Source organism: Populus euphratica, unplaced genomic scaffold (genome assembly GCF_000495115.2).
Source record: "Populus euphratica unplaced genomic scaffold, PopEup_1.0 scaffold341.1, whole genome shotgun sequence".
Taxonomy (NCBI): Eukaryota; Viridiplantae; Streptophyta; class Magnoliopsida; order Malpighiales; family Salicaceae; genus Populus; species Populus euphratica.
The window spans coordinates 284-26,298 of NW_011500093.1; the positions used below are offsets into that span (position 1 = coordinate 284).

Below are 26,015 nucleotides of genomic sequence, written 5' to 3' on the forward strand. Positions count from 1 at the left end.
ATTTTGCGTTTATTTTAAAATAAAATCATTGTATTTTTATTTACAATGCCAACAATTATTTTGTTAACGTGAACCTTGAAATGCTCCCATTTTAAATTCAAGTAAAATAAAACTTCATTTACTTTAACTCAGAAGAAGATCCATAATTTTCTTTAATCATCTTTTTTCCTTCATGATTTTATTATTTTTACTTTTCCTGCAAATATTTTTTCTCATCATCATATGATTGGTTAAAAAACAAACTTCAAAGAGTTCCATGTGATAGGGTTCAAATAATATATTATTCTTTTTTTTAATAATTCGTGTCAAAATAACAAAACTTTTTATTTTTTTTTAAATTATTTTATGGTTTTAAGGAGTTATTATTTTAAAAATAAAAGGGGGTGCAATTATAAGATGGAGGGGTTTTAATTACAAAGATATATTTCTTATTCTTATTTCAAATTGTTCTTCTTTTTTTTTTTTGTTCTAATTGCTTTCAGTTTTTATTAAATAAACAATATCACTCAGAAAACTATATTTTTTTGTTTAAAAAAATTAATAATAAAAGCAAGAACTATACTGGAAAATTATTTTTTTAATTAAATTTAAATTTTCTTTTTTATAAAATAATTATATTGCTATATAATTAAATAAAACAGTTTTCTGATTTATTATTCTTTTTTTTTTTACAAATAAATTTAGCGATATTTTTCATTTTTTTCCGTCCAAATTTCAAATCTGGAGTTGTCGAAAAGTTTAGTTGTGACCTGCATTAAATTAAATATATAACTAGGTATAAATATTTAATTTCACTCACAAATTCTACAGTCCCAAAGTCACTACAATGGAACTTCGTAGCTCTATATTTTCCTGATATCCAAACTATAGTTTCTGTCCCCTTTCTTAATACCCTATACTCTTTGGCTCCATGATCACTGAAACTCCATTGGGTTCGTCCACTTTTACAGATCAAGTACTCGAAGGTTCCCCGACATTTGTCAAGCTTCTCTTTCATGTCGCCCTGTTAGTTTAGCTTTGCCTTTGAAATCCACTGCAGAAGAAGGGTAATGCAGGTTACCAGGCTGGAGAACTGTACTGTCAGGACAACTGACCGTGCTCCTTCACACTTGAGCTACATGAGAAGATGTATAATTTAGGCTGCACGAACGGTCTACATAGTCTTCTATGGTGATATCACATACTAAACCTGATAACATCACACAAATATCGTTGCACGCGATTGAGCAAATCTGTATCTGCCTCCACGAACTACAGAGAAATGGTTAGAAGAGCACTTGCAAGATCAATTTGAGATTTCCTTTATAATAGAACACTGGTGACGGATATATACATTATAAATTGCACCAACTAGTCTAGATGGACGGTTAAAAAATGGAAATCATGATATTGTTATCGGGATAATCAACTTGCAACTTTCTCTCCCACTGTGTAAATTACAGTAATTGAACACCCAGAATATTGTTTCTAATTTTCTTTCACTCTCTTAAAGCCACAAAGACTATTCCTATATTCATACAGACTGCTTATGGTTCCAAATCTGTAAACAAAACAAAACCACCTCTCATTTTGCAGGAGGATATTTGCCACTCGGCCTCAGATCACCGCTGCATGCATGAGGTCATCCTTCTTCTCTCTTCCCCTTTTCATTTTCATACTACTGTTTTTGATATCCATACATATATGAATATTCATATCCATATCCATAAATAGATGAATATACATATTTACACTACCAAAGGATGGCATTACTATGTTTGATGTATAAATGATACAGCGCTTGCTGATTGTATTCATGAAAATAATCGACTTGCTGATCAGTATTTATACAGCACTTGCTGATTGTATAAATGATTATTTGAAGCAAGGTCCGCACGGCCATCACCGGTTTTGGAAATTGCAACAAGAATTTCCAGTTTTCTTTCAGCGCATATGATTCTGAAGCACTAGACACCACCTCAAGGAAATCTTTTCGTATAGATAATAACTCTGTCAATACTTCTTCATCCATTGCAGATCCGACAACTTTAATTTCTTAGAGGAGGGATTAACTTAGGCTCTCGTATTAACAAACTAGGAAATTTCTTTGGCTGCGAAGCATCTTTGTTTTATTTTTATCATATAAAATAAGCTTCCTAATTAATTAATTTTTAGCATTACATAGGACTTGAATTAGGAACTTTCAGTCTCTGGAATATTTCTGCTTGGTCTGCTGTCTGCACCTAAAACAAAGTACTCTTATTCTATGTACCAAAACTACCGCCAGGTTACCGCAATGGGACTTCTAACACTATATTTTCCTAACACCAAAACAATAGATCCAAAAGAGGAACTACTTGCGCTATCTCTTCCTCCTGACTCGACAAAGGTCACATTATAGCTTAGTTTCTGTCCCAATTTTACAAAACTCAACTCTGAGGCTTCAATATCACTGATACTCCGTTGGGTTCTTTCACTTTTACTAAGTACTCAAAGGGAACCCGGCATTTGTCAGGGTTTTCTTGAATGTCACCCTGGTATTTTGTGCGTTGCCTTCAAAATTCAGGGCGAAAGAAGGGGAGTTCAAGTCCCCAGGCTGGAGAACTTTATCATCATGACAAGTTACAGTGCTCCTGGACACTTTGAGTTATTTGAGAAGATGTGTAGTTTTGGCTGCACAAATAGCTCGCATAGTCTTCCGTGGTAATATCATCCATCAACCCTGGATCTGAAGCACTCTCTGGGTCAACATGACCCGAACCAAAAGCAAAAAGAGGTAGATGATGCAGAGTCACTGGATCCAACATCTGCAATTGGAGATTTTCTGTTGTCTGTAAGACACATGCTGTTGTCATTTATAGCTGATTTAATTGCTGCTGGGGACCATTCTTTGTGGACTGACTTTAAGTGGTGCGGCGAGGCCACTAACATGAGGGCAGGACATTGAAGTGCCTGAAATTATGTTGAGCAATGCGCTTCTTTTGTCACTTTTAAGTCGAGTTGGGCTGGTCATTGGTGGCCACGCTGCTAAAATGTTCACCCCTTGTGCAGTCACGTCCTGCTTCATCACTTCTGATCCCACTGAACCAGGCCCTCTAGATGAAAATGCAGCCCATTGGTGCAGGATCACCATATATTGTCCCTTTGAAGGCAATCGAAGCAGTTTCCCTCTTAACCGAGTTCACATACTTTTTGACAGCCATACCTGCTGACGCTCCTAAAGAACTTGCCGCAGAATGTGAGTCTCTGTGAAAAGCTCTCCACCTCCAGTTACCGGGTTGATTAAAATCCTGCTCCCGCGAATTTTACTTGCTCTCCTTTTTGAGCTCTGCCATTCACCCCCGTCTCCCAAACAACAATTTTTCCTTTCACCGACTTTTTTTTCAGTGACCTACTAATACAATACTTAGCTGCTTCGCCACCTGCAGTCCCTCCATACTCTAGTGGTAATTGTGTTGTTGATTTGCCTGAGTATATAGACGCACCTTCAAAAGTTTGTCCATTTCCAAGCTTGACAGTTGTTGGAAACCTTCGGTCAGTGTAGCTAGCAGCTACTGTCATGATCCATGGTGCGTTGTTGGCAACCGAGGAGATAGATGGGCCTGAATTACCAGCCTGAATTACCAGTAGAGCAAGAAACAAAAAACCCCTTTTGGATGTGACAGCTTAAACTTTTAGGATGAAATGTTTATTTTACAATTATCACTATAAACCCCCTAAAGAGAGTGATACCACATCAACTCCATCAGCAACAGCTTGGTCTATGGCAGCCAATAAATCAGTGTTGGTTACAACCTGATAGCCAACAAACTTTGTAGGCTGCGATTCTTGCCGTATACTTCATTCCAGCAGCTGAACCATTCGCCAATCCATAAAAGCTTGCTTTGTCTACAAGGTTTCCAGCAGCAGTCGCTGCAGTATGTGTTCCACGGCCTTGTGTGTCTCGAGAGGATCGATGATCAATTGTTTCATTAATTCTTCCAACAATAGCCCCGTACCCTTTGGGAAAGGCTCTTGCACCAATAATCTTCTTGTTGCAATTTAATGGTGAGAATTTTGTGCCGCTCTCGCTTTTGCCTTTCCATTTTGAGGGTATTGCAGACATGCCCGAGTCTTGGAAGCTATCATGTTCAGGCCAGATTTCAGCATAAAAAATGCCACTATCACATCTGAAGCCAGATTTTGAGCATTCCAGAGTCCTTTTCCACTCTGTAGTCCAAGAAACTGAGGGTGTGTGTGGCATGGAGAGTTATCATTTCATAAGTTCTGGCAGAGACAAAGCCATTGACTTGGCTCAAGGCCTCAATTTGTTTGGTGGAGAGCTTGGCAGCGAAACCAGAAGTCACTGTTTCGTAGGTGCAGAGAAGCTGAGTAAATGTTATTTATTAGTTTTTTTTTAGAGTAGTTGGCTCTTAGATAATAGATGATTATGAGCTTCTTATTAATTCTCACGGCTAGACAGCTAGATGAGAATCAATTCTAAAAAAATTAAATGAATAATCTGCCAGATATATTTATAAACCAATAAAATATATTTAAACATACTAGAAAGATAATTTAAAAAAATTTTAATTTTTTATCTCACTATTAAATCAGACTTAAATTTTTATGGAAGTTTATAGAGAATATTTTTTTTTATATAAGCTTCATTGGTGCTACACGTACTATATACATCAAAAACCTCGCATTGGGTCTTAGTTTTAGATTATTTTATTATTTTCCTTGAATTTCATGCATTATTATGGATTTTATTATTATTTTCTTTATATATATATATTTTTATTTAAGACACAGTTTCTGATTTAATTAAGGTTTTGTAAACCTTGAGTCAGACTTCTTAAGCATTATTTTAAGAGAGAATAAGATTATGAATTTAGATCATCTCCTGTGTGTTTTATATTTGTTTGTTATCTTTATATTCCGCCTCCATCTGGAGGTTTTTCCTTTATCCTTCAAAAGCGCACGCCTTCAAATGGATTGGAGAGAACAGAAGTGATTGGGCAGAGCTGGTGTACGTTTCCACGAGCGACAGAAAGATGGGTTGTGGGACTGACCTAATCAGCGTTTGCATGATTAATTTGATAACTTCAGTATGGAATCCTTGAGAAAATTGTATCGACTGTCAACTGGTTTAGATGAATGATTAAGAAATGGAAACCAGGATATGGTGAATGGACAGATAATGGACTTCCATCTCTCATGATTAAAAAAAGAAGTTCATGCCTCGTTCAATGGTGTTGAATTATAAAAATCACATCAATCTAGCACCTTGCTTGTTTCTTTTTAGTTTTTTCTTAAAGCAACAGAGGCAGATTCAGATTCTAGTCCAAACCCTCTCTTGCTTTCGATCAATTGCTGATAGTTGTTCGTTTCAAGTCCCTTTTTAGTCATGAGTTGAAACTCCTGGGTTACAATTTCTCGGTGTACGTAGCATGGTGAAATCCACAAGTTTGGACTTTAAGCCATATGATCACGAGAGGAAATATACCTTTTTAACAACCAGGAAGTTGTTCTTAAGGAATCAACAACATCTATTAGATTTGGCATCAGGAAAACAATGTACATATACCCTTATGCTTATATGTGCAAACAGTGGATGGCATCAAGTTCAGACATGCTAAATTGATAAAAAAAAAATAGGTTTCTTTTCACACTAAAGTTAGTTTAGTACACAGCGAAGGAATAGAAAGATAATTAGAGCTGAGATAAAAACAAATCTCTTAGAAGACACGATCGAAGCTTGCAATAATGCCCTCCAGGACTTGATGCTTGGTGGAGTGCGGTTGGTGATGCGTTTGGCCAACTTAGAACAGAGCTTTTTATTTGCCACGAGCTTTTGTTTTCATGGACATTCCTTGTGTGTTTCAAGCCTTCTTTTGATTTATCTAAGAGGGAGATTGACTTCGGATGTATCTGGTACTGTGGTATGGTGTGGGTGGAGATATTTTTAGATTAATTATAATTTTAAAAATTGTTTGGTTTTTCATTATTTAAACTTGTTTTCATCTTAAATTATGATTAAAAAAATTAGATTTAAAGAAAGTACAATAAATTTAATTTTTTCAAACCACAACGGTAAAATCCACGACAATACTAAACATGTATACTTTGTGCACGTTGGAAACAAAGAAAACTTTTTGAGGACGGATTATAGTATTCTCTTTTAAATGGATATATGATCATATTGTAACTTTGTGGATTGACGTTCACAGACAAAACTCCTCCTTTGGCTAGTGAAAAGAGCAATATATAGACACAAAAAGAAGAAGAAGAAGAAGAACAAAGAATAAGAAGAACAAATACAAGCAAGAGACAAGGCTGCCCCTATGGAAACAACCACTGTACAAGAGACAATCTCTCCATGAAGAGTCTCATTGCAGGCAAGTTAAACCTAAATCATTGCTTATTTTGATGAGCAAACTACAGAATTAAGCAACAAACGAGCAGCTTTAACTATGCTTTTCGTACAAAGAATAGAGAAGAAAATCAATGTAGCATGCGGGATTAGAGAAAGCAGGATTTAATCATGATAATCATGGTCGAGGCTGGGGTTGAGCCCCGGTCTCTGGTTCCGCAGTTTCGAAGGGTGAAATCTTGTGAGAAGTAAAGATAAATCTGATGGCATCTACACATTGTATGATTGCAAAAACCACAAAAATGACAAAATAAAAGGCGAAAACTACCAGAAAGAACGTAGCTGAGGCGTGTCGCTGTGGGGATTTGGCTTGTTCCAAGATCTTCTTGAAGTCCATGATGCCAAAAAACATCAAAAGAGCTCCCATCATAAACCCACAATTAATGGCTAAATTCTTTATGATCGTTTGCAAAACACTCTTCTCCTCTCTATGAGGTGATCCGCATGCAATGGACAACATATCAAATATAACCAAATCTGCGAAATATCGTAGTTGAGGCTCTATGAAGATCATGCCCTTAGTTTTTATCTCTTGAGATTTGGAAAAAAAAAAAAAATAGTTTGTGTTGAATGAAAATGGCTTTTGTTAAGAAGGGCCAGCCTGGAACGTGACAAGAGATGCAGAGAGTTCTTAATTTGGAGTATGGTGCCAACTATCTTGTTTACCAAAATATTTCTTTATTTCAAGGCTTCGAAACACGAAGCCTTGTTGATTTTTCCAAATAAAATAATTTTGTGGTTTTTTTTAGGAACGGTTAACCTTTGTTCTTTCATATAGGAAGTAATCTGTCTTCTTCTCCATTGAACTCTGCTCTGTAAGATGAGGGTAGTCCTTGCTTTAATCTAATCCCTTCCACTAATGTTGAAATTAAGCAAGATCCATTTCCTAATCCCTTTATACAATTAAGGCAATCATTTCAGCCTTCCTGAGTAAATGCAATTTCTTAATCACTTTCAGCTTATCATTAATTGCCACGCCAAGAACTGGCAATTCATCTAGAATCGGATGTACACCAAAATACGAAGGCAATCATCCACAAAATATATCAGCTTGACTTAATTTACCAAGCACAAACACAAACTCGTATGGTTGTATTTAAAACAGAGTACTTCTTTCCCATTATCAGATTTGTGTTTGAGTATTAGTCCAGTGGTTTAAAAATAACGATAGGGCTCCTCACAATGTGACGATTGCTTTTCCATACGAGTGAACCTGACAACATTTGAGAACTTGGCATCGGTTTTGCCTTGATCACAACCTTAAAACTTCGCTTCTGCGAGGAACGAGAGAAGGAGAGGCTCATAGGTTTCACCACGATATCCACTCCTCTAGGAGCCCGGATGGTTGCATTGTAGATGGAAGGAGAAGGACCTACATTGGTAACTGTCCTTACAAAAACACCTACGGTCGGTTCCTGCTTCTTTTTTACACTAAGTTGCATAGTCGGATAGTTGAGAGCATCGTAGCCAATTCCAGGAAGCAATGAGGAGCAATTTACGGATTTTGAACCAACTAAAACAGCTAAGGAGGATCTGTTATAGCCTTCGTGACATAGGAACTGAATGTAAGACATCTCATCCATGTCATAGACCAAGCCGGGGTTTCTAGCTTTTTCAGGATTTACTTGACCAGCACCGTGGGCAAATTCTGCATCGTTGTTCACTCTTGAGCTCATAGGTTTTGCTTCACAAAGATTGGATGGAAGTGTAAGCAGGACAGTTGATTATAACTGAATTGGGAACTACTGAAGCAGGAATATATTTTTACCTGTTGTCAGGATGGCGGATTTGATTGCTGCTGCGGTCCAATTTGGATGGAATGACTTTATATAGGCGGCTACCCCAGCAACATGAGGGCAAGCCATGGAAGTCCCTGACATAAGAGAGAATCTTGAGTGCTGTGTATCACCTTTCAGCCCGGTGAGCGACCTCAAGGGAGTGTATGATGCCAAAATGTCAATTCCTGGTGCTGCGACGTCGGGCTGTGTCACTCAAAATTAATCAAACAATAAGCTTAGGCGTCAGGTATTTATAGAAATCAATCTTGTTTGAGTTTTTTTCCCCTTATAATATACCTTGAGAATGCGTTCTGATCCTGGATTTGGACCCCGAGACGAAAAGGAAGCGATAAAAGGAGCAGGGACTTTTACTTCTTGGGTTCTGTATATCACTGCCGACGGAGATCTGTTTTTATCGAAGTTAGTCAGCCTGAGAACAATATAACAGAAACTGGGAATTGAACTAAGAATAGGAATACGAATTACTTGGTGGAATGTATATAATTGTTGACTGTGTCGCTGACGGTGGCATTGACGACGGTTGCTGGTGCCATAAAAATGCGGGCAGCATCAAGATATTGCTCACTCTCAAGAATAGTGCCTTTTCCTCCAATTTCTTTAACAACAGAGTCAGCACCCCATACTTCTAACTCACACAAGACAAGCTTCCCTTTCACCTTCTTAGGGTCCAACGAGCCATCGGCACAGAACCTGTGATGAAGTTTAGAACCATTACCTAAAAAATCTTTCACTGCATACATATTGCTTGACAAACTAACTAGCAGAAACTGTAGCAAATTGATTTAAAAAACGGTTGGTCAGAGATATTTATTTGAGGTTAAACTAAATGTGAGATCGATCCATTTACATTTGTTGAAGTATTTATTGAAAATTGACCTTAATATAAATATTTTAACATAAAATATTAACATATTTTAAATTAATTATGAGTAAATAAAAAATTTAATTTCAAATAACTTTTAATTGATAAAGATTTTCAAATGCCAAACCTCAATCTCACGTTTCAAAAAAATAAGATTTATGTGGCTTAGATAATGTTGGCTTGAGAAGTTAAAATTAGGCCTATAAAACAACAAAACTTTTAGAGATCAACTTTAGGCTATGTGGGCACCAAGCTTAAATTTATGTTAATTGTAAAATAATTTTTTAACTCAAAAAAATTATTTTTTATCAGCTCATTAAGTAACTAATCTAATCAAAATTAACTTCCATGACATAAACTTTTATTTAAAAAAAAAGGAAAATGTTAGGTTTTATTTGTATTTCCACTACCTAAACTTCCCCCTTTTTTATAAAGGAAAATGTTATGTTTTATTTGTATTTTATGGCAAGTATTTAAAGATCTAAAATAGTGAAACTAAATACTATTTAACAGAATCAATCCATACATCAAAAAAATTCATAAAAAAACAGAATTAATTCATATATCATCCCCGGCCCCCCCCCCCAAAAAAAAAAATAAATAAATAAATAAATTCTTGTATAAATAGGTGCTATAGGGGGTACGTATATGTATCTACTAAACATCATAGCAAAACCATTCTGCTACCTACAGCTTTTTCATTGCTTCAATTTTCCTTTCCTACTTACTGTCTATAATAGAACTTTGGAATTTTAGTCTGTTTTTGAAGTTTCTGGGGATGTCGTTGTAATTCTAGGAGATTAATTGGTTGCATACAAATTGTTTGTAGCCTTAAAGATAATTTTTTAATTCTTGACAATATTGCTTTTAATTTTGTTATTTCATCCAAAATTCATCAACAAGTAGATACAATATAAACATTTGGTATATATTTCATTGCATAAGTATAATTATACGTAGTTTGGTGATTTTATGCTCAAGATAGTTCTACAATTTTGTATCTATACATCAAAGAATTTAATTTTGTGCTTATTTAATTTAATACTATTCTATGCAATGTACATACACATGCTATTTATTCTAATAGCTATTAATTTACAATGTTATATTTATATAGAATAAAGTGGCTACGTGAACTAGGCAGGTAGCATTTATTTTTTTTTCAAACAGTACCTTGCACCATCATCGCTTCTAGAGTAACCAGCATCTGCCCCACTGACAATTGGATATAATTTTTGTTTTGGTTCAAATGTGTTCACTCCAATACCCTAAGTCACATTAAATGCAAAAACATCATTATATTCTGTTGTCTGAAATATATTCAAATCTGAATTTAGTATTCTGGGATGCTGAACATTACCGAGACAATCTTCCCATTGCCTAACTCAACTTTGCTCCTGAACTCCCTGTCAATGCCACTAGCTGCAACGGTCAAGAGCCATGGCGCATGGTTCGCCACGGAACTTGAAGATGGTCCATCATTTCCACCTGAGGCCACTGTGATAATTCCGTTCTTCATGGCATGGAATGCACCTATGGCTATTGCATTTGATGCATAATCAGCGCTCATTCCACCAATGGATATTGATATAACATCAACACCATCATGTATAGCAGCTTCAAATGCAGCAAGTAGGTCCATATCTGAGCAGCCAGAGCTGACCCAACACACTTTATACATGGCTACCCTAGCGTCTGGCACTGCACCACGAGCAGTCCCTCTTGCTAGCCCAAATGGGCTGGCATCTGGAACTAGGTTTCCTGCTAGTGTGGATGATGTGTGTGTCCCATGGCCATCCACATCTACTGGAGATAAGATGTCACTGGGATCCGGATTGCCGTCGAGCTTGAAGTATCTAGCTCCTACAAGCTTGCTTTAAGATCCGAGATGAGGTGGGGAAAAAACAAGAAAGAAAGAACTCAGAGATTAAACCAATGCAACTCCTATCAACTAGTGATCATCAAAGATTGAAAGAAGTGCCGAAACGAATTCTAAAAATTAATATCGGTGTGGGAGGGGGGGAAAAACAATTCTGTTTTATTTACAATACAGAAATTTACTTGTTGCATCCTGAGAAATTAGCATAGTGACCGCAAGTGCCTCTCCATTTTCTAGGTGGAGGGCCAAAACCATCATCCTTAAAGCTCTCAGACTGCGGAGTGATCCCTGGTATACACACCAAGAAACGGAGTTTTTGTTTTATATAGTAATAATTGTTTTGCAGTTGTGAAAAGAAACTTAAACAGAAGTTACTTCAGTCATCAAGAAAATTCAAAAACCTGTATCCAGTAGACCCACAACTATGTTCCTCTCCATTTTCAGGTTTCTTTTTGCAGTGATAGGAAGCCCAATAAAATCCCATGATTTGGTTGTGTGGAGTTTGTGATACCGATTTGGAAACACGGAAAGAACTTCGTCCAGTACTGAACATTAATATTCACACCAGGAATAAACTGGATCAAAATCCAAGACTGGAATCTATAATATTACCAAGGAAACATACACGAATGGACCGTTATACATACGTGCCAGCTTTCTGGCTTCCTCTTTAGATAGCTTTGCAGCAAATGCATTGAAGATCTTTGTGTAGCTATATATGATGGACTCCTTAGCTTCCAGATCACTGTTTCACATAAAAAGAATAATCATCTGGAGGTATGGCTGTTCCACCCTCAAATCGAATATCAGACAATTAAGGCCATGTATTTACTGCACAATCAAGAGTGAGCAGTTTGAAGGGAGCTAGAAAGTGGACTTACCTTCTCTTGATGGACGACAGAACATCAATATGTGTCTGCACCGCAGAGACATTATTGATCACCGGTTCATCTCCAAGATAAACAATAAAGAATTCCTGTTCATTTAACAAGATTCAGAATTATTGCACTGGAAGATGAATCACACGTTAGAAAGTGGAAACATATATAGAGATGGCTATTATGCAGGAGATAAATCTAAACCTTCTGTTCATCTTCAGTTGCAGCAGAAAAACCTAGCAAGATGAAGATTAGAAAATTTGAAAGAAGAATGGAAGGAATAATCAATTTCTTCCTTGACATGCTGTTGCTGGGAGGATTAATTAAGGTCTTGGTGCAAATCTTATCCTCAACTACGGCCTCTCTTCAGGACTTGTAATTTAGTGTATCAATAGCAGCACTCGAAACAAGCTTTAAAGATGATAAGAACCAGAAACGTGTACTTATTCAGTTCTGTTTGACGAGGTACTAGGTTGGGAAACCTTAAAAGAAAGAAAACAAAATTATGGTGCTCTTATTCTATCGTCAATCAATGTCATAGGTAGCTCAGTTTGGGATTGCTTCTTTTGGAGGGACTTTGTCCACCATTTCCTTTTCCTTTTTGTATGCTATCAATCCCCAAAACCCTCAGAACCGTACATAAGAGAGTTCCTATATTAGAAAATGAAGAAACCCTAATACTGCTACACATGGAAAGTAAATTAAAAAAAATATAGTTACCTAATAGGATTCCTGGCCTAAATAAATTAAAATTGCCTGTATTTCGGGATTTGATTAAAATACACAGATTACAATAAATATTATTAAGGAAGAAATCAAATTGTAGCATTGATTGCCATCCTGATTCGTCGATGCGAGGCATAACATCTCAAATGGCCGCACATCAGCTGAGGGATGGTATTATCCATAAACTTTCTTACACTCCAGTAAGCTAGTGTCTTGGTTAACCTGCTTCTGCCACACCATCTATTTGGCACGGTGGAAACGACAGATGATTTTTAAAACTAGAAATCTTCGGACATAAATGATATATAACCTTAAAAGATCATTGTCAAATTAGGAGAAGTTGCTTGAAAACAAAGTGCCAACAACATCAAGACCCTCCTTGAATTCCAATTCAAGCAATTCAAACTTTTTCAACATTTGAGAATAGAATTTAGGATATTGGCTTAAAGTTTCCTTAAGAGACAGTTTAATTGGGATGGCCCTTAGTTTTTTTTTTCTTGCAGCAATGCAAAAGGCTTTAGTTTATCTTTAGAAAGACATCCCCATCAGGCTAGGCCCAGGACTGAAAGAAGTTGATGCTTAGATTCATAACCAAGATTTGGTCTTTGATTTAAACAAATACGAACTTGAACTTAAAGAGAGAAAAAGGTACTTGAAATAACCTTATATAAACAGAATAAAATTAAAGGATAAACTTGATTTTCTTGAAAAGCTTAACCGAGTGTTGGTCTCGGGAGTAGGTCAAACTAAGCAAAGAAAAGGGATTTGAAATTGAAAGGTTTAACCTTGATTGAAAAAACTAAAATCAATTCCTAATCCCATATTAAGACTAACATTTGTAATTTTATAATTAAAATCTTTTTTTTTCTTTCCGTGCTGATCATATATATATATATTATGCTTAACTATAAAGTAATGAGGTTTTGTATAAGTCGGCGAAAAAAATACTTAAATACAGTAGGTGCTGCACCAACTTATGAAGCGCAAGTCATATAAAGATATTTTTAATTTTAATTAGTTATAAAATTTAAACTACCTGATCTAAGATATGCTCATTCAAGCTGAATAAATAAATAAATAAATAATTTGATCTGACCTCTTAAAAATCTAAGTCAATCTAGTTTGGTTTTCAACCAATTAACTATTTGAAAAAAATTAGCTGGAAAAATATTATTTTAATATTTTAAAAAATTAGGTTTACGGGGTAAGATTTTATAATTTTAATTTTAGTTACACACTTGTGTACAGCTAATGTTTGATTTCTCTTTGTGGTTTTTTATATAACTTTAAAGGTATGATGATTAAAATTTTTTGATATTTAATATGTATCAAATGTAAAAGATATGTCTGAAAAAGATGTGATGAAATTTAAAAATAAAAATAGTTATAAATAAGGAATGCGTGTACTTTTTATTGATTACTATTTATCTTTCTAATTCAAAAATTTATTACAGCTCGCATTGAATATAATAATAATAATAATAATAATAATTTTTCATTGCATGATAATAAAAGAAGAGAGAAATTTTATGGAAGAAAAAATGTTTACTGCTGAAAAAAAATGATTAGAGAGTTTAAATAACCTCTGGACCATTTTCCTTTGCCAGTATCATTTTTATTTTAAACAATATTAAATTGATATATTTTTTAATAATTTTGATATAATTATATTTAAAAAATTTTAAAAATTATTATTATTATTATTATTTTAAATTAACCTAAACCCTACTAATAAACAAACCAGGAAACCCTACTCTCCATGCTGCTCCTCACACATCTCTGCCACCTGTCTCCCTCGCGCGGCTCATCTTGTCCTCCACAGCCTCTTCAACACTCCACGACATCTACTGCTTCAAGCCGCCATCACCACCACCTTCCCTCTCCCCTGAAAACTCCCAGACCTCAACAACAAGAAAAAGAGGCAAACCCCCAACATCGCCCACCTTCTTCCCTTTTCTTGATCAAACCTGCAAGAAACCCCTGCTCTCTGACTAGGCTTTTGATTTCCGTTTCAGTCACACAGAGAGTAATCCAAATATGAGGCCCATCGGGCTTAGGGATCCCAAGTACTCACCTTTTGGGCAGGGTTGGTTGGACCGCACATGGACTGTAGTTTGTGCACTGGTTGTGGACCATGAAGTGAAAACCTCGCTTGGAATGTAGCAGCTAGCAAGCAGTGTTTTGCAATAATTTTTGAAAGTATTTTAAAGAAATTTAAATAATTTTTTTAAAAAATTATTATGTTTTTGATGTTTTTATATTATTATAATATATTAATATTAAAAATAATTTTAAAAAAATAAAAAATATTATTTTAATAAGCTTTAGAAAGAAAAACATTTTAAAAAGTAATAGTATCCTATTATCAAATACCATCTAAATAAATATCAGTTAAAAATTTAGATTTAAAAAAAATATTTTTTATATTTTTAAATTATTTTAATATACTAATATAAAAAAAAAACACACCTCCCATTCTAAACACTCCAAAATCAGTTATTGATAGGGGTAGATGACGAGGCTCGGATTTGAAAGAGAAGAAAAGGGTACTGAGAGAAAGGGTTCTAGGGAAGCCATTAACTAACGCAGAGAGAGATTTTGGTGTATAGTGTGAGCGGAGTCAAAATAGGAGGCAAGTCAATTTGGCCTTTTCTTTTTAGTTGTATTTTTTAAAAAACATAGTTTTGATTTTCTTGGGTGATATTTTATGTTTTGGGTTTTGAGCTGTTTGCAGCTACTTTTTGTTTTTTTATGAGTGGTATTTATTATAATTTAATTTTTATTTAAAAAATAAAAAAAGTAAGAAACTAAAATATATATGTTTTTAATGTATTTTGGTTGTTTTCACTTTATTTTGTGATTTTTTGCTGTTTTTTTTAGTTGATATCCTCCTGAAAAACTCAAAAATATGTTCTCAGCATCTATTTTATAATTTTCAACGTCTGTTTAAAAAATAATAAAAATAAAAATATGCTTTCGATAATATTAAGATCAAGGAATAAACTTGAAATAACCTTAAAAGAAAATAAAATTAAAGAATAAACTTGATTTACTTGAAAAGCTTAACCAATTGATGGTCCCAGGAGTGGGTAAAACTAGGCAAAGAAAAGGGATTTGGAATTGAAAGGTTTAACCTTGATTGAAAAAACTAAAATGAATCCCTAATCCCATATTAAGACTAGCATTTATAATTTTATCCTTAAAACTTATAGGTTTTTAGTCTTTTTTTAGTTTTTTATTTTAAATATATATTTTTTTCATTTGAAAACTGATCTTCTGCCTTTTCTTTTTGGACAGCAACGAGCAGCGGCAATGATGGACATCATGGGGGCTGAGATCTGAATCATTGCGACCACTCTCTTCCATTGATGTCAAAACCTCCAGAGGAACAGGGGAAATAAGACTATGCTTACTCTGGGTGCGAACCAGGTGGATGTGGCAGGCTGTTTATGATACATATATCACTGTCATCTGAGAATCTCAGGCCATTAGTGTAATATTATATATTTCAGAGTACTGGAGCAGAACATGCAGGACCAGTACCGAGGAATCTTGTAAATCTAGATCCGTAAATGAAGGTATGCTTCGAATGACTGAGATATGGCTTCCACATGATGGCGAAGGATTAAGTTTTTTCATACGCAAAACACTGCTCGCCACCATTGAATCTGGAGAAAGTTGGCTGAGTTTAGAGATCCCTGGGTTGGATTTGAATCTACAAGAAAATTATCATTCAAATTTGTTTAGCATGTGATATAAAAATAAATTTTAAAAAATAAAAAAATTATTATTTTATTATAACTCCAAATAAAAAAATATTTTAGATAACGACCTTAATTAAACTCCAAAATAAGCCATTTTTAGATACTGTTCCAATAACTTGATTTATTTTGCTTAAAATAAACTTTTTTGCTTAATTTTTTTATGTTTTTAAATGATCGGTTGATAATAAAAATAATTTTTAAAAAATAAAAAAATATTTAAATATATTTCTAAACAAAAAAATATTCTAAAAATAATTGTTATTATACTTGGAAACACATAAAACACACACAGTGAAAAAGAGAAGAGTAGGGTTACCTTTGCAAAGTTTACAATAATATATTGGGTTTAAGCTGACAAAATCTCAACCATTCCATTTAGACGATGTTTGTAGTATAATAATAATAATAATAATAATAATTTTTAAAATATTTTTTACTAAAAAATATATGAAAATAATTTTGTTATTTTTAAAAAAATTATTTTCAATATCAAAATGATAAAAAACCCATAAAAATTTAATTTTATATCAATTTTTATTTTTAACCAATTTTCATTTTAGCCACGATCTCAAACCAGAGCTAAGAAGATAACCAGATTTACTGTCTGCTTCAATTCTTCGGCAACTCATGTCTTTGTCCCATTTGTTTGGATCGGATAAAATCCCATTTAATTGGCAATGTTATTTTACTTTGGTAGAAAATCGATGGCTATGCAGCGTTTAGTGTTTCTTTTTGTATTCTAATTTATTTTTTGAAATGTTTTTAAGTTATTTTTATGTGAAAAAATATTAAATTAATATTTCAATACAATAGCTTTACTTATCATTTAAAAGGCCACTTGCTAATGCACTGTTTGTCTACGTGGCGACAAAATGTTTTTGCAAAAAATAATTTTTTATTTTAAATAATTTAATATATTAATATAAAAAAATACATTATGTTAATGTATTTATAAATAAAAAAATACTCAGCAACAACTATTATACTGTCAAACTAACTCTAAAGTGTTTTCGGGTTTGCAAGAAATGAGAAGGAAAAGAAAGAGAAAGAGCCACAAGAGGACGTCGTGGGAGATAACATTAAAAAATTAAAAAAACCCCTTCACTCGTTCACTTTCTAAGAAACCAAACAAATAAAATTAAACAATCCATCCACCTCTCCGTCACTCCTCCCTTCCACCTCCAATTAGCAAAAAAAATAAAAAAAAATAACCAAAAAATTCTTTCCATTCAAACCACTCACCTCACCTCACCACCCGTCAACAATGGCAAACCATGATCTTGAATCCCCTCTCCTCTCCTCACAACTTTCTGATTCTCCACATCTAATCCTCTCCGTTCCTGACCCTGACTTCTCCATTCAACAATCTAACAACCACAACTACAACCACAACCCTAGCACTAACCCCAATACTTCTTCTCGCAACCCATTTGAATTCCTCGGCTCAGATGGATTATCCGTACCCGCACCATCAACCCTGGACCCGTTTAAAAATGATACGCCTTATATTGAGGGATTATATGAATTGATTAAGATTGTGATTTGTTTGCCGATTGCAATTGCAAGATTGGTGCTTTTTGGGGTTTGTTTGGCTATAGGGTATGTTGCAACAAAAATTGCATTGGAAGGATGGAAGGATATGCATAATCCTATGCCCAAATGGAGGTCTAGGTTAATGTGGGTCACTAGGGGTTGTGCTCGCTGTATTTTATTCTCTTTTGGGTATGTTAAATTTCTCATTTTAGGGTCTGTTTGATTGCTTAAAGGATTTTTTTTGTGCGCTCGCGATTTATTAGGGTTTGTTGTTTTGAGTTTATGATTATTTAGTTGATGGGGGTTGAGGTTTTTTTTTTTTTTGGAGGGGTATGTTGAATTAATTTTTACTTTTTTTTTAAATATATAATTAATGACCTGTTTTTTTGTAGAAGTTTGAAACTTTCTGGTCTGCTTAGTTGTTGGAAAAAAGAATTGATTTTTTATGTGCTTGATGGGGTTTTGATTATTAATATTGTGGGCATTAGTTGTAGGAAACAATGGGGATTTTATATTCTTAAAGAATTGACATTTATGCAATTCTCGATTGAAGGTAATTGATGTTATTTGTTTTTTGGTTTGGTTGGTGTTGCAGTTATCATTGGATTAAAAGAAAAGGAAAGCTTGCTCCAAGAGAAATTGCACCAATCGTTGTGTCTAATCATGTATCATATATTGATCCAATTTTTTATTTTTTTGAATTCTTCCCTACAATTGTTGCGGCCGAGTCACACGATTCTATGCCCTTTGTTGGAACTATTATTAGAGCAATGCAGGTAATCTTATTGCATACCATGACATTAGGTGCAATTGACTGGGTTTCTTAACTCCCCCCCCCCCCCCCCCAAAAAAAAAAAAAAAAAAAAGAAGAAGAAGAAGAAGAAGAAGAAGAAGAAAAGAGTAAATAAATAATGGCTTTTAATTGACACTTTTCTTGTTTTGCTGTGTTCACAGGTGATATATGTAAATAGGTTTTTGCCATCATCAAGGAAGCATGCTGTTAATGAAGTGAAGGTAGAAAGTTTCTATAATGTTTACTAGTTTATGCTTCATTTATTTAATAATATTAGTGGTTAGTGAATAACATTAATTATCTAATGCTCAGATTCATGGAAATGCACCTACTTTGTGAATGCTCTTTTCCGTCTGGATGTCTTAAACTTGTCACTGTGTTGTTTCAGTAGTAGTCCCAGTAGATCTTGAAAACCTAACAAGTCTATAAAATTGGGAAATCCAGCAGGCATATTATGTGTAGTTTGCAAAATAAATCTAAATAATTTTATCAATTTATAAGCTATTTGATACAGAAATGTGCTTTCAAGATCTGAATACAGAGAAAAGCTTCATGTGATAAGTTTCCTCGAGTACTTTTGTTTCCTGAGGGAACGACTACTAATGGAAAGGTTCTTATTTCATTCCAACTTGGAGCGTTCATCCCTGGTTATGCAATTCAACCCATAATTGTCCGCTATCCCCATGTTCACTTTGATCAATCTTGGTATGACTTTCTTCATACATGGAAATTCCTTATTGACTGTCTAGCCTGTCTCTAATGGTGTTTGGTCAACCTTACTTACCATGTTTTCTGTTTTTGTTAGGGGGGATATTTCTTTGGGGATGCTTATGTTTAAAATGTTTACACAGTTTCACAATTTTATGGAGGTATGCTTTATTGTTACCTGTCAAATATGATCCTGGGTTACCATGTAATACAGTGACCTTAAGCTCTTATACATTCAAATAATTGTAATGATTCATTTTAAATTGAACAGGTAGAATATCTACCCGTTGTTTCACCCCTTGACAATTGCAAAGAAAATCCTGCTCTTTTTGCCAAGAGGGTAAGTAGTTGATTTAATTCGTTTACTTTCAGTTCTTTGATTGATAGGACTTTTTCTTTTTTAATTCCCATTTCTTTTTCTTTATGTGCAAATGCTCAGTATACTGCTGCTCGTTATGGACCTGTATTGTTTTTTATTTTTCTGTTTGCATCTGTATTCCTTTGATGTTTGCTAATACTGATACATTGATGAATATGAATCTATACAGACTAGCCATGCTATTGCATCTGCTCTCAATGTTGTGCAAACGCATCACTCTTACGGTGACGTGATGCTTCTCATGAAAGCATCCGAGTCGAAGCAGGTATAACATCTCTATCAGCATCTGCCTCTCAAATTTATCTTGCTTATGGTTCACACCACATTGTGAAGTATTTGATTGGTGTGTTTAGGGAATGAGCATGAAAGAGTAATGATACAAGGTTGACTTAAGAATACCTGGTTTGCTTTGTGTTTCCAGGACTTAACAACTCACACTGCTTTTAAGTCTGGAGCTCTAAGCTTACACCTAATAAGTCATAACTTCTTTATGTGATGATTAGACATGAAACAAATTAGAAAGAAATATTGGTGTTGATCCAGTGTGGCCTTTTCTTGAGTTCCTGACACTAAGGGACTTGACATCTCAAATCCTTTGCTACTCTTGAGCTCAACTGGACATTTTCCTCATTTATTGGCAACCATGTCTTTGCTGTTTGGTGTAAAAACAAGTATTACATCAAACTGGCTCTATGTTTCTCGTGTGTATATAATGTGTTTGCCGCATCTTGCTAGCATAGTTATTGCATGATGGAGCTTTACATATCAATGTGTATTAGTCTGATTAATTTGTTTAATACAATAAGAAGTTGACATTGTTGTCAGAGGAACTAAAAGGTAGTGGAATTCATGCTGATATTTCATTTTTCTCGTGACATTGTTTTACAGGAGAAGCCCTCAAGTTATATGGTTGAAATGGCTAAGGTGGAATCAGTAAGTATTTTGATTCAAATACTTTTAATTTGAGTTTCTTGATAATTAAGAAAATTGGACCAGAATTATTTATCTGATCTAGATGAAGGAATGGATTATTTTTCTCTGGGTGTTTTTGCCTTTTGTCTTTGGTTATGTGAAAATGCTCGTGTTCTAATTTTGAATTTTCTTCCTTCTAACTGTAGCAAGACACCTGTGGGTGCTTGTCTGATAAGCTGGTAAAGTCACATGTGGTTTTGATACCAAAGACCCTTTCTCTCCTCTAGTTGGGGTTTCCAGTGAGGATGGGTGCTTTCATAGAAATAACACAGTAGCAAAATCATTTTCAGATATTGCTCTTACCTGTAGTTTTGAAGTAATTGACAATGCAGGACGGATTTTCCTGAAGATTGCTGGGGAAAAAGAAAGAAGAATGAAAATTGATCCTCATATTTCATGGTTGGGATTGTAGTATAAAAGCTAACTCATGTTTCTTGGGTGATTGTGTGTGAGTTTGAGAGATCGAGACAAATCAGTTGCTGCTCTTTACTCTGAATGTAGCTCACGAATTATTCAGATAAATTGTGCTTGGCCATGTTTTTGGTAACATGAGTTTCTGCAATTTGAACTACATAGCATTTGCACATCTTTGCTTCATTCTAATGTAGCATTTTCTTAAACCCGTTGAGTTGCCAGAGCATGTGTTTTCTGCAATGCACAAGTAAAAAACTAAGTCCTGTAGTTTTTTGAAAAAAGGGCTTTGCATCATTCTTATTTCATATTCACAGCTTATCTTACCGTATTTTTACTGATTTGGTTATTTTGTTTTTTCAGTTGTTTCATGTAAGCAGTTTGGAAGCTGTGGACTTTCTGGACAAGTTTCTGTCTATGAATCCAGATGCCAGGTATTGAAGCTTTCTGAACTGAGGAATTTATTGCATGATTTAGCTTTTGATTGAAGGATACTTGAATTTAGAGGCTACTTCTAGATATGGATCACTAAAGTGGGATCATGGGATGAAGAATTTGATGACAGTTCCACCCTTTAGCATTCAACTACTCAGACTACTCAATTCCCTGGCTAGCACCCCCGGGTGGAATTTTTGCACCTCTTGAACTCAGTGACAAAACTGAATGCTGCAAACTGTATTGTTAGATAATTTGGTGCAGTGTTTGAATTGTGGCTTCCCACTTTCCTGTGTTTGATTTGCCATACTAGCTCTCTGAGCTGTTAAGTAATCTTGTGGTGATTACTATTTTCATTTTTCTTTATAAGGATGAATATGATGTTTATTTGATTTTATATATGATTGCTTGCCCTCCTTCCACGCATTGTTAGTAGGCTTCTCTTCTCATCTGTCTCTCAATTCTAGTTGTACAGCAAGTCTGCAAGTTACTGTGGGAACATGCTTCCATGTTATGCCGTCCATAACTTTGGGTTTATTCTTTTATGTTGTCCATAAAATATGGTTTATTCTTCTTCTTTGTTGCTGACTGCTATGCTTAACATTGTAATGGTTTGACTATGCATCTGAAGTTTTAATTGAAAACACTGAAACTCTCATTCGTGACTGTGATCATTGAAGTCCTGTTTTTTCTTGCTGTGATAGCAAATGCTTATGCTCTTACTCTTTCTTTCTACAGTGGTCGTGTTAAATTCCATGACTTTTTGAGGGCTTTGAGAGTGAGGACTTGTACACTTTCAGAAGAGGTTGGTTATCCTGAAAAGTAGATTTTTGTGTAGGGCACTCAAATAAAAAAGATTGTGATCTAACAATATTAGAATTAATGTTCTTGCTCATGGCTTTCTAGTTTGTCTCTCTTCACTGGGTTGTGTTAAGGGTAAACAAATTGAAGATTATTATTGTACTGTGGAATGGAAATTGACCAAAGCAGCAAGGCTATATCATTTAATCATTGACAAGAAACAGGGATAATCACTTGTGCTCTATGAAATTTTTTTGAACTCTTATTATATGAAGTTTGACGTATGTAATTTATAATTGAACAGGCTGCAGATCATGATTTTTAAACTATTCTCACGCACATGATTTTGCACTTTCTTGAGTAATAAGTGAGTTTTGTTTGATTGCAGTTATTTGGGTTCCTTGACGTAGAGAAGAACGGATCAATTACATTCAAGCAGGTAAATTTGCCCTTATTTGTTTCATCCTTGCCATGAATGCAGTTCACCTGCTTGAGTTAATAAGTTCAATTATCATTAGAATGGGTATTGTAAACAATTTGCGATCATAGAGACCTGAGCAGCTACTAGTTGTGTGCCCATATCAGTGACTGCTTGCTAACTTTTCTGGCACAAAAGAATCTATGGCACATTGGGAAAATGGAAACCCGATCTTCTTATCTCTCACTGAACTTAGAGATCTATGAAGTTTTATTTACAGATATTTGGCAATTCATGATCTTAAGACCAAGATTAAAGTGCTCAACCACTTGCTTCTGATGGATCCTTAAATGCTCTTAACTTCGTCCACTAGACTCACCGGAGTTTTACTCCATTTTGGTGGTGCAAAATTTTGGGTTGTCACAAAAGATGCAAAACAATGTAGCCTGTATTTTGGCAGCTGTGAACTCAATGTAAAAATGGTGCAAACTGACAGCTTTTGGCTGCTGTTTAACCCAGTGAAAAAAGGGTCTAAAGATAATTATCTGCTCCTTTCTTTATCCTTCTTTTCCAGAATTTCTTATATTTATTGGATTTCCAAATACTCTGCAAGAGCAAAGTCAATGTAAAAGTGGTTCAAATTTTCAAATGTATTGATCCACTACTTTTATATTTTAGTTTTTTTGAATTATTTCTGTACTAATTGGAGCTCCATTTGATGCAAGAGCAAACTTAATGGATATTTAGCAGATAACACATTGCGCTTAAACGAATAAGAAAATGTTTGTGCTATGGGCCTACAACATATATGTGCTTTACTCAAATGGAAAAGGAACACTTTTTTTAGACTTCTACAAGGATTTCCATTGCCAGGAATGACTGCAATCATTGATACTATGGTAACTGTTCGCCAACAATTTTTGGCTGAAGGGATTGTGTGAAACTATGTTTTGATTCAGTCTCATGATATGCAGCTGGCTTTACAAGATCATATAATTTGTTCCTTGCAGTTTTTGTATGGATCAGCACATGTCATGAAGCAACCACTATTCCGGCAAGCCTGTGAACTAGCTTTTACTGAATGTGACTCTGGAGGACATGGTCTAATTTCAGAGCAAGAAGTATATTAATCCTTCCCTTCACTTGTCAATTTACTTATCTTTCATTCGGGAGAATCCTTGCTCACATTCTTGGTTTCTGTTGTGGTTTGATCAGTTGGGAGATACAATAAGACTAGCAATCCCAAACTTGGATGAGGATGAGGTAAACAGTTAGCTGATCTGTCTAATTTGTTGTAAATGAATTCCTTTTTGTGGGATTATTATGGCAGCTGCAGTCAAATTTTTGCGAAGAGACTTGTTCAATTTGATTTGCATAATTTCTTCCATCCAATTTGTCTTTATTTGTTCTCTAACCAAAAAGAAAGAAAAGTTTTTCATAAATAAACGTGTATTCCCTGTTTACCCGCAGATCCATGAGCTCTTCAATGTATTTGATACCGATGGTGATGGGCTTGTTAGCAAGGATAGTTTTATTTCTTGTCTAAGACGGAATCCTTTGCTGATTGCACTTTTTGCACCTTGTTTGGTACACAAGGACTCATCACTAGGTGGTCACAGGATCCTGGAGATTGTATGACAGCATGTGTTTCAGGCTTCGTGTTGGGCAGTCTCATATTGTGTGCTGAATTCATACCCTCTTGATGGCTTGGTTTTGTTCTGAAGAGGATTTCAGGGTTAGAAGGGGTGAGAGAGGCAGGGACTGTTTTTAACCTTGCCGCTGTATGCTTTGTCTACGAGAGTTTTGACTAGCCAGAAAGGTTCCTCTGTTGTCTTTTACTTGGTTCTTGAACTTTGTTCTGTCTACCAGCGGCAGAGAAATGAAAGCATTTGCATTTTTTTTCCTTGTTAAAAGCTAGCAAACTGAAATTCATCCAAATTGAGATGGTCGGTCAACTTTCATAGCAATAGATGTACGTTTGAAATAAAATGATTTGGTCAAGATGATGTAGTAATAACTAAGGCATCTATCATCCATGACTGATCGTTCGAAAGAATTTTGGACGTTCTCACAAAAAGAAAAAAGGAATTGAAATAGACCGGGGGAGTGCTCAAATTTTTTCAAAAAGAAGTACCGATGTCAAAAATCTCTTAATTTTATCTGGACCGGCCACCACAGCGTCCCATCTGTGGATTTTAATGCATGAAAAGATAAAGAGAACAAAAGGCAATCACGTGAAAAGCATAGACCCATCAAGAGGAGTCTGTAGGATAGTGGCTGCACGTTAAGCCAAAGGCAGTGCCTCATTCATAGCCTCCTGTTATTTTCGTTCACGTGTTTATGGTGGGCATATTTTTCATGACAAGGCGAGGGAGGAGGAGCAACTGGTCCCCAATGGCGAGAATCTGCCTTGCATTAGCCTGTCAATTACTTCCTTCGCTATGCCCTTCTTTGTTGACTTATGTGCTCGTCTTACCATCAATTATTGTGGTTTAACGTTTATTTTGGCTGATAAGTTCAACAGACATTTGCACATGTTTAACGCATAACTTCAATTCAACAATTTTAAGTAATTATGTGAATTGAGGTTGATTGTAGCTTTGATATGCCATTAACATTCACGGTGTTAGAAGGGAGGGCTCGGATTGATCATGGTTCATGTATCTTTGGCAAAGTTAGTGATTCTCTTAATATTAACAAAAGCTAATTGTGCATGAAAAAAACATTGCAGACACGTACTCGTTTGTAATGTTTACTGAAAGAGTGCAATGAAGTCTGTCTTTCCCCTAAATATATCCAATGCCTTGATACTCGGGGTATTTAGATATTTTTACAGGACCTATTTATCATTAAATGATTGACCATATATATATATATATATTATTTTTAAATTTATTTTTTAAGCAAAGTGAAAAGACAAAAATATTATTGGAAGCACAAAGAAAATATCCTCAATAGACTTTTTAGTCTTTTCACAACGATTTTCTTGTAATTATAAGGTAGGTTAATGAGGAATTTAGTATTTAACTAAATATAAAAAATAAAAATAAAATACACAGTAAAACAACCAGAAAGCCCTTAGAATTAATTAAATTAAAATTAGCTTTAAAAGTTTTTTTTTTTGTATTTTCACAATGATTTTTTCGCTATTATTAAGTCAGCTAAGAGGTAATTTGATCTTACACACACACACACACACACACATATATATATATATAAGGTGAGGCACCCACACCTTATAGGTGACGTGGGCGATGTATCCT

The 26,015-nt window shown here is 34.8% G+C and overlaps 2 protein-coding genes and 1 pseudogene across 2 annotated transcripts; 1 reads left to right on the top strand and 2 right to left on the bottom strand.

Moving 5' to 3' along the window:
- Window positions 1–2,256: 2,256 nt before the first annotated feature.
- On the bottom strand, window positions 2,257–4,358 carry LOC105109199 (subtilisin-like protease; annotated as a pseudogene).
- A 3,072-nt stretch (window positions 4,359–7,430) lies between these two features.
- On the bottom strand, window positions 7,431–12,421 carry LOC105109164 (xylem serine proteinase 1-like). Its single transcript, XM_011003774.1, has 11 exons — window positions 12,017–12,421; window positions 11,816–11,910; window positions 11,582–11,679; window positions 11,336–11,479; window positions 11,117–11,222; window positions 10,416–10,929; window positions 10,229–10,323; window positions 8,659–8,883; window positions 8,470–8,578; window positions 8,163–8,376; window positions 7,431–8,078 (listed from the first exon to the last, which is right to left on the bottom strand). The coding sequence occupies exons 1-11, from the start codon at window positions 12,113–12,115 to the stop codon at window positions 7,537–7,539; spliced, it is 2,241 nt and encodes a 746-aa protein (XP_011002076.1). The 5' UTR covers window positions 12,116–12,421; the 3' UTR covers window positions 7,431–7,536.
- A 4,925-nt stretch (window positions 12,422–17,346) lies between these two features.
- Window positions 17,347–24,741, top strand: LOC105109165 (lysophospholipid acyltransferase LPEAT2). Its single transcript, XM_011003775.1, has 14 exons — window positions 17,347–18,024; window positions 18,431–18,611; window positions 18,790–18,849; window positions 19,170–19,333; window positions 19,434–19,497; window positions 19,608–19,676; window positions 19,885–19,980; window positions 20,604–20,648; window positions 21,462–21,532; window positions 22,272–22,338; window positions 22,723–22,773; window positions 23,763–23,873; window positions 23,968–24,015; window positions 24,223–24,741. Exons 1-14 carry the CDS (start codon window positions 17,567–17,569, stop codon window positions 24,388–24,390), a joined length of 1,653 nt encoding a protein of 550 aa, XP_011002077.1. The 5' UTR covers window positions 17,347–17,566; the 3' UTR covers window positions 24,391–24,741.
- Window positions 24,742–26,015: the final 1,274 nt, after the last annotated feature.

Coding starts and splice junctions, on each gene's coding strand:
- LOC105109164 (XM_011003774.1), bottom strand. CDS start 12,115: ATGTCAAGGAAGAAATTGATTATTCCTTCCATTCTTCTTTCAAATTTT. Junction 11,680..11,815: donor CTGTCGTCCATCAAGAGAAG/GTAAGTCCACTT, acceptor TATGTGAAACAG/TGATCTGGAAGCTAAGGAGT. Junction 11,480..11,581: donor GGAAGCCAGAAAGCTGGCAC/GTATGTATAACG, acceptor ATTAATGTTCAG/TACTGGACGAAGTTCTTTCC.
- LOC105109165 (XM_011003775.1), top strand. CDS start 17,567: ATGGCAAACCATGATCTTGAATCCCCTCTCCTCTCCTCACAACTTTCT. Junction 18,850..19,169: donor ATGCTGTTAATGAAGTGAAG/GTAGAAAGTTTC, acceptor ATCTGAATACAG/AGAAAAGCTTCATGTGATAA. Junction 19,334..19,433: donor GTTCACTTTGATCAATCTTG/GTATGACTTTCT, acceptor TGTTTTTGTTAG/GGGGGATATTTCTTTGGGGA.